The sequence below is a fragment of the Puccinia triticina genome, chromosome 16A (assembly GCF_026914185.1).
Source record: "Puccinia triticina chromosome 16A, complete sequence".
In the NCBI taxonomy this organism is placed as follows: domain Eukaryota; kingdom Fungi; phylum Basidiomycota; class Pucciniomycetes; order Pucciniales; family Pucciniaceae; genus Puccinia; species Puccinia triticina.
The window spans coordinates 3,429,025-3,437,304 of record NC_070573.1 but is presented as its reverse complement, the minus strand read 5'-3'; the positions used below and the strand labels follow the sequence as shown (position 1 = coordinate 3,437,304).

The 8,280-nt window shown below is 42.2% G+C and overlaps 1 protein-coding gene across 1 annotated transcript; it reads right to left on the bottom strand.

The window, feature by feature from the left end:
• Positions 1 to 3,758: 3,758 nt before the first annotated feature.
• Positions 3,759 to 5,324, bottom strand: PtA15_16A336 (uncharacterized protein; the record flags this gene model as incomplete). Its single annotated transcript, XM_053164016.1, has 2 exons — positions 3,759 to 4,619; positions 5,103 to 5,324. 2 exons carry the CDS (start codon positions 5,322 to 5,324, stop codon positions 3,759 to 3,761), a joined length of 1,083 nt encoding a protein of 360 aa, XP_053027983.1.
• Positions 5,325 to 8,280: the final 2,956 nt, after the last annotated feature.

Sequence of the window (8,280 nt, the reverse complement as noted above, 5' to 3'; positions counted from 1 at the left end):
CAGTAGCTTCTACATCTGGGGTCTTTGTGGTCATTAAAGGTACATAATGAATCTTTGGGGGCCTTTCAACATTTTGGTAACCATATGGCAGAAGGATTCCCACCCTGGGATGAGATAAAGTGGCAGAAACACCAAGAAACTACCAAAGTAGTGATATTTGGGAATCAATCAGATTGTAGCTGCTGCATAACGGATGTGACCCCAAACACATTATTTCTGGATTTTATATGCAGAATAATTGTCCATTGAAAATTTTATGTGGAAATATTCCTCATTAATCTGCGGTTGATAACAAAAGTAGATAAAAAAAAGAACCTGACAAAAATATGCTAAACCATGGTAAACTAATTTCAAAAAGGCATTCTGTGCATGTAGCACTCCAAGTATGATGTGCAATATCTTCAAGAAGTTCAACCAACCAAATTAACAATGTTTGCAGGATGGTATCATGAGAGAGGTCAGGGGTCAATGTTTTTCCTTTTTTGAAAAAAAAATAGATTTGGAGACATCTGATAACATCAATTGTTGGAGTAAAAAAAAAAGAAAAAACTTTGAGACCCCTCAGCCACCCTGGATTAATCCTAAAACTTGCAATGTCTTTTTTTCATGACACCACAGATGTTTGCTCAGCACTTGCGTGCAAGTGCCATCACCCCTCTCTTTAGGAACCCTTTAAGATCTCTTTAAGGACTTGGCTCCAAGTGATGTGTAATTTTGTGCTGAATTTTTGCTGAAGTTGTGCTGAATGTTTATGAAGTCATGTTGGAAAGGGTCTGATATCATATTGATACCAACTGAAACTTGACCGTATATATTACTTTAACTCTTTAAAAACATATGTACAGCCACACTGCAATGAATTGTCAACTGCTTGGCAGAAACAATGGTTTTTTCTATTGAAACTATATAATATATTTTGATTAATCATGGGTTTATACCAGGGGAGCTTTCTCAACACTTGCATGCAATTTTAATTATTCAATGATTTCTTTTACCTTTTAAATTTCCTGGCGGAACCCTACTAAGGAGACACTGAATGTTGTGAATTTGGACATTATCAAGGATGGCATTTCAAGGCTTGCTTGATGCGGTGGAGCATAGATTTTGGTTAATTGTTTATGTGGTTCCATTGTGTTTGTTGTGTGGCACTTGGTTTGCAATTAAAACAAAGTTGTGTTGCGTTGGGTCATTTGAGGGTGTTGGTCCCCGGTGATACAGACCTGGTGTTTGGATATCTACCCGCTGATGGTGCTGAGCCTGGTAAAGGTGGTGTATGGGGTGCCGGTGATCATTTCTTGATTGGGAGCACAGCACAGCGGTGTGTTCCCTAATTCCATAAGAAATACATCAAGCATGTAGATCAACTTGATATATGATCTTGGAAAAGAGGATTCTGATAAAAAAACTCTTCAGCAAAATTCCTGATGGATCTGTTTTCTAAAATAAATTCAAGTCTGAACACAAAGATTTGGTAGTAAATTTGAAACATTTGGATGTATTAAATATTTAACAATGAATTTTTGGTGTGTCTTATCTAAAATTAAATTCCTCTCTAACAGTTCTTTTGGATTAAATCTTCATTACTCTCCATTTCAGTTTTCAAGTATGCATTCCCCAGGTTGGTTCTGCTTGACATGTTAAATGGATAATCTTGGCTATCAATTTCAATCTTATCATGTTATTCTTACTCAAACTTCTTTTTCTCTCTGGGCTGATTTTATATTGAATCATCATATCTTTGATTGTTCCAAGAATGATGTGCGGAGTAGTTTTTTGAAATATTTGCTATCAATTGAATGTGCATGATTTTCCATGCCAGTTTTCCCACCGGCAGATTCTATATTGGGTCTGCTTGAAATATTGAGTCAATGGCCTGCAAGCAATCAGCTCTGCAAGAATCTTGAGAGCCTCAACTGTAGTTTTTTCTGGCCAAAATCCAAACCTTGAGAAATTGAACATGTGAAGGAGCCTTTCCAAAACAACACCAAAGATTGCATGGTTTTTCAGGAGCTTGGTAGAAAGAACAAATGAAAGAGGTGCAAGCAAAAAGATTACCATCAGGTTGCAAACATTCAGCATGCTTTATTACTCAAGGGAATTCAAGAAGAACAAAAGATCACCTTGGTTAACAAGGTATCCCCATGATATTTTTTGCTTGCAAGGTGAATGCCTGATTTTTCAAGGTCAGCTGTTACGTGAACAGATCATAGCAAAAATATCACAAGGCTTAGATCTAATTGGGCAAAATGTTTCAAGGATGATAATAAGGCAACTGAAAACTTGGCACCAAAATCCATGCAAGGAAACAAGCTGTGATTCATCTTCAAAAAGCAACCTGCCAGAAGTGATCTAGTTCAGCATTTGTGAGATTTCAAGGTTTGAATCAACATAGGGCATGACTTGTTTCTGCAAACCTATAAGAAGAAGAACTGTATAATTCATGATGTTCACTTGGATTTGAGGAAATAATTTATCTAAGACTCAAAAATCTGGTTGTGATTGATTTATATGTTAGGAAGAAGAGGGAGTTTACGTGCAAGTTGATTTCAAATTCCAATTTTTCCTTTGATTGTGTCTGGCGGAATGGGGTTGTTGAATGGTGATGATGTTTCAAGATAGTATCTTTTATTATCTGGCTGGTAGTGGCTGAGCCCATGTTCAAATTGAAGCAGACCATTTGAAAATTTCAATAGTTAAGTTCCAAAGAGTAGTTATTTGAGAATGATGTAGAAGTTGTGAATTTGTGTATTTCCAATCCCCAATTCAACCCATTTGAAATTATCTGGGATGTGAGATTCCTCTTCTAATTTATTGGCAGAAATCAGCCTTGGATATGAGGCGGAGTGGCTGTCCCATTGGCTGGCTGATTGTTGAAATGACAATGTATAAAATTACACCCTTGGAAACTGGTGGCGTAGCCACCTTGGAATATAGTGGTGAATTGTATTTGTGCTCTGTAACTGGCTCCCTGAAGTAAATTTTCCAAATTTTCTTTTTTTTGGTAGGGATTTAAGGGCAAGCCATGCACAAGTGAATTGGGGCATGTTGAATCACCCTGAATTCCAACTTCCACTGCACATGGAGCTTTCTGAAGGAGAATGTGGATCAATTCAATTCAGAATGAGAATTCACAATTTTCAAGATACTGAAGGCGTAAATTTGGAATCCTTAAGTTGTTGTGTAGTGAATTAGATGCCAAGTTTATAAAAGAAGGGGGTATTGAATTTTACAAGGTGTGTTTTACAAGGTACAAGGCCTTGTAACCAAACCCCTTGTAAATTTACACATAAGGGTAGCAAAGTGTAATTTTACAAGCTGGTTCCCAAATTCTTGTCCTTGTGAAGAACCCCCTTTCAAATAATGCCTTTCAAAAAAACACAACAGCCCTCAGATGTGGAGTTTCACAAGGCTGGAACTTACAAGGTCCAACATTGTAAATGAAATACCTTGTCAAATTCAGTATGACCAGTATAAATGTTGAAATTTACAAGGCATGTCTCCCGGATCCAAAAGCCATTGCAAATGTCACTTGGAAAACTGCATCTCAGTGGCCATATATACTTTATTACAAGGTACTTCAGTCTATTTACAAGGTTTTTTTTTTTTTTGCGCTATATCAAATCTTTGATTATTTTTTTGAACATTTGTGTTATCTCTTTTGTAAGTTAATATTCAAAGCACAAAAAAATTAAAAGGAGCTGTGTAAAATCAAATCGCAGCACAAGTAAAGTCAAGGAAGGAAATAAAAGAAAAAAAAACTATACCAAACTCTTGGTAGTTGTTTGACTGCTACGTCTAGTACTAGTCTGACTAGTTGGGATCACTGAGCGACTTGCATTCGCTGGGGCTGTTGCTGACTTCTTCGGGCGGCCCCTCTTCTTCAGCAAGACTTTGGGAGCTGCTGGTACCGTCGGTACCTCGGGTTGATCCGGAGAGGGCTCTGGTTGATCGGGAGCGGGTCTGAGCTTCAAAGTAAGCTTCATGACACCAGGTCGGGGCTTTGATGTTGATGACCCATTGCTATCAAGTGTTGATGGTGCCTGCGGAGAGCTTTCTTTGAGAAGGGCAGGAGGTTGCTGCAATAGGCTTGCTCTGTTCTTCAGTTGGCTTCCTATGAGAGGTTGGGGCTTCGCCGATGTCGGTTTGACTACTTTTGTTGGACAAAACTTCTTCCGAGGGGGTTCGCTATCTTTTGAAACAATTTTGACTGTTCCAACTTTGGTTGGGTTCAAATTGGGTGGCCAATCATTTGTTGGGCAGATTTTACTCTGAGAGGGCTTTTTGGGAGGCGGATTGTGAAGAGTGTCCGTGATCTTGACAGGGGAATCGGGCCTGAAAGATGGAAGAGGTGATGGAAGCTTGGAAGACATGTCGGACCAAGCACGCTCATCCTGCGACAAAGCCGAGCTTGTGCAGCTTGAATGGTTGGCGCGTGACTCGTCCGACTCTGAATCATCTTTATTGCTGCTGCTTTCATCCTCGCTTGAATTTCCTTGTTGGTTGCTACATGAATGCCCGCCGCTCAGGTCAGCTACTTCGTTCATTTCAGGAAGAGTACCAAGCTGGATACCGCCGCTTTCAGTAGCGCCGTCGGTTCCAGTACCAACATTGAACAGCTTCTGATAACCAAGGAAAGGTAGCCTTCCTCTGGCATTGGGATGGTCTCAATTGATATTGCTGATGCTTTTGGTGACAAATTCTTCCTCGATCGGCGTCCAAGTCCTTGAATACATCAGCCAACTGGTCATCGGAGCTTTACCACTTATGCTAGCTGCATCTGGGTTGACCAGCCGAGCAATTCCGTTGTTCTGCATGTCATTGTGAAGCCAAATCCCGGTGGTTCCCGCTCGCCCGGTCCTGAGAACCTTGCACCAGTAGTGCTTTCTGCCGTAAAACCCACGCAAGAACAAAGTGTAGCTGGCCCCATGCAAATTGAGTTTGAAAGGCCAATTAGTCGATGCAAGAAACTCCTGCTTCTCGCGACCATCGGGCAAAGTTGTAACATCAACAAAAAAATACAGGTGCAGAGGGGCTTCTCCGTTCTTGAACACCAGCCGCGAAGTTTCATCCATTACGTGGTGGAGCTCATTAGATTCATATACTCTGGCGATCAATGGTTCATCTTCATCAGATTCATTGGCTATGTGCTTCTTCGACTTCTTATTCTTCCGGAGTTTTTCGGGTTTTGGCTGGGTCTTGGTTGAATTTGGTCCAAGTATTGGGCATTTACAGGTCAAGCCCGACTTGCCGGCGAGTCCTGTTGTAGTCCAAAGATTCATAAGTTTCTCGATGTCATAATCAGGTATGTTGTTGGTCATAAACATTGGCTTGCGGATGTTGATCACTGATATGCTTCGACTCTGATTTCTGACTTGTGGATCAATTGTGTTGCGGTCATTGAGCTTGCAGTTGAACGTTTGATCTTCTTGGAGTTCAAACAAGCCCTTCAAAGCCTTCGCCGAGTTCCTTTGGGGGTCCAACGCGATCTCCAAGAAGTAGTTGCACGAGGCATATTCGCCCGGCACAAAATTGGCCCCAAGTCTCTTGTTTGCAACCGTGAATAGTTTTGTCTGACCGTTTGTAAGAGTTGACCGGAGCCGTCCTTTTTCCGTTAGATTGTGAGTCGCCCAAGCATTGAAGTGCCTGACAAGATTTTCAAAGAGGCTTTGGCCTTTACCTTTGCAATTGCGGAGCCATAGCGGTGAGTACAGAGCAAAGAGTGACTCCAATGCCGCCGCTAACCAACATCGGTTCTTGAGGTGATCAACTTGAGAGGCACTGTGTGATTGATAGGTGGAGTACTTGTTGCGATATACATTAGGTGACTTCTTCGGTTGTCCGCCGGTATTTTTGGTCTTCTTGTCACCCAGGAGCGTATCAGTTGTATCCGGTGGTCGACCATCATTCTCAAACTTCCGCTTCCTAGGCTTGACCCAGCCCATTGATTGGGATACGTCCGCCTGCATTTTTGTCTGAGACCCATACTCGACCGGAACGCCTCGCATAACCGCCTTGTAATCATCTTCTAAGTAAGACATGAAGGAGTGGAGCTCGATCATCCCAAGAAGAATGCACTTTTTACCCTCACTGAAAATTTGAAGCAAAGAGCATTCGGTGAGGATACTGGGCACAGACACAGAAAATTACACAGCAATCACTGACCTGATTGAGTAGTACAATTGATGCATACTTTCAATGGCGTTTGTGGTCTCTGGAAGTGGTTTAGTGTTGTCCTCTGGCAAATCTTCCTCCAGTGGGCGGCGAGATGGGAAAAGCATTGCCTTGATGTCCGACATGGCCCACCAATCTAACCACCGTCTAGCTTTCAGAAACAATCGCCGTAGCTGATCCATCTGTTCATCATGAGTTGGTCCGTCATCCTTTGCTTCTTCAGTTAGTTCAAGACATCTTCGTTGAAACTTGGACTATATGAAAATAAAATCAGCATACTTCAGAGACCAGTACTTCCATCACAAGCATCATGGGCAAGAGGCTCACCTCTTGATCGGATGAGATAATCGACCGGTTCCTGCGCACATGAGTAACCTGAGCTCTGAAGTGCTGACGGCATCCTTTCAAAGCCAGGACAGCATTCTGCTCATCAGTCGATCCAAACGCTTCCATATAGGCGGATACAAACCCATCTCGCTGAGCCTTTGAAAAATCGACTACCTGGCGAGCCAGTATGGCTCGATCGCGGGGGGTATCCAGCCCCTTGACTATCTGTTGCAGTAAAACCAAGAAGTGGTTGTGGTAGAAGTTTGTCAAAAGTCCTTGAATCCACGATAGAAGTACTGGTATCCATTGTCCAAGCTCCACGCAGAACATCGAGGTTTTGAGCAAGTATCCATTCTCAAAGAACCAGTACGTGACGTCTGATATCAGACCCCCTTGATAAACTTCATTGCACTCATCTCGGGCAAGGATTTGGCTCGCCATCCATTTTGACTGGAATGAGAAGTATTCGTTGTCTTCAAGATACAAACATGCAACAATTGCCAGACCTCGCCTAGAATTTCAAATTTAATACAACCATTAGCCCCAATAGATGATATAAATGAAATTGAAGCATTAAACCAAGAAGAAACACCCACCAGCCCAACTGAAACAGATCAAGGAATACCTTGTCCCCAACGCCTCCACCCAGCTTATCTGGGGCAATGTTAAGTTCACGCAAGATGTTTCTTTGGAGATAACGCAGTCGATCGGCATTCACCAGGCTTGGATGAATGGTGGTGACACTAGATTCTGTACGGTCAAGAGCCTGTGCGTCACCAATCTGGGAGTAAAAATGGTATGAGTTTGATGGAATTGAAGACAAGTTGCAAAAGATAAATTGCACATACTTTGAGCTTCAAAGCACCAACCGTTGGGTTATTCTTGATTGTTGTTTTGAGCTTATCCTTTGAAATCTTATTGGGTTTCTTGGCTTCTGGCCACGGATGATTGTGGAATCCACGGTGACAAATTACTGCCCAACCAGTCTCAACGTGTTTGTCTACTCGACATGCAGTCCCGGAGGGTCCCTTTGGAAATTCCAACCATTTCACTTTGCTGGGGCATCGGCCGGCCGATCCAGGGCACTTCGGATTCCTGTGAAATAAAGGGTGCTTCAGATGGCAGAACAACCCTTAGGCTTGAGCAGCAATTTGGAGAGACTTACGATTGAAGATACTTCCTAATAGCTCCAGGGGCAGTAAGAGGTGATCCGGCCCATTTACATTCATCTTGGTCACAGACCATAGCGCCAAGGCAGTAGAAACAAAGAACTTTCCAACGTTCATCGGTACATCGTTTGGTACCGGATGTTCTGGTATAGCCAACCGTCCCAAAGTTTGTGATATTCATATCAGGTGTCTTCACAAATGTTGTTTGGCAGTTGGGGTATATCGGATAGCCTTGCGAATCAAGAATGCAATTGTGGTCTATGTACGTCTCAACAGAAGAAAAATTATCAGGGAATTGCCATTTCACAAATTCCGTGGGTGTGCTGGAATGGTTGTTGTTGTCCTCATTATCCAAGGAGCCTGTGTTTTCTGAATCTCCCATAGCTTGCAAAATGATGGGTCTCGGAGAAGATGGCAGATTGACTGGTGTGAGAATCCGTGCTTATGTTTCCTCCTTGTGGGTCCCACATTGTAAATCTATGAATGTGGTGCTTGCTCATGCATATTTGCATTGTGCATATATGCATTTACATGGTTAAGCATGTGATCCATTGTAAAATTGAATATGGGATAGTGTATTTACAGTTTTGCATAGTGACTTGTGCCACCTTGT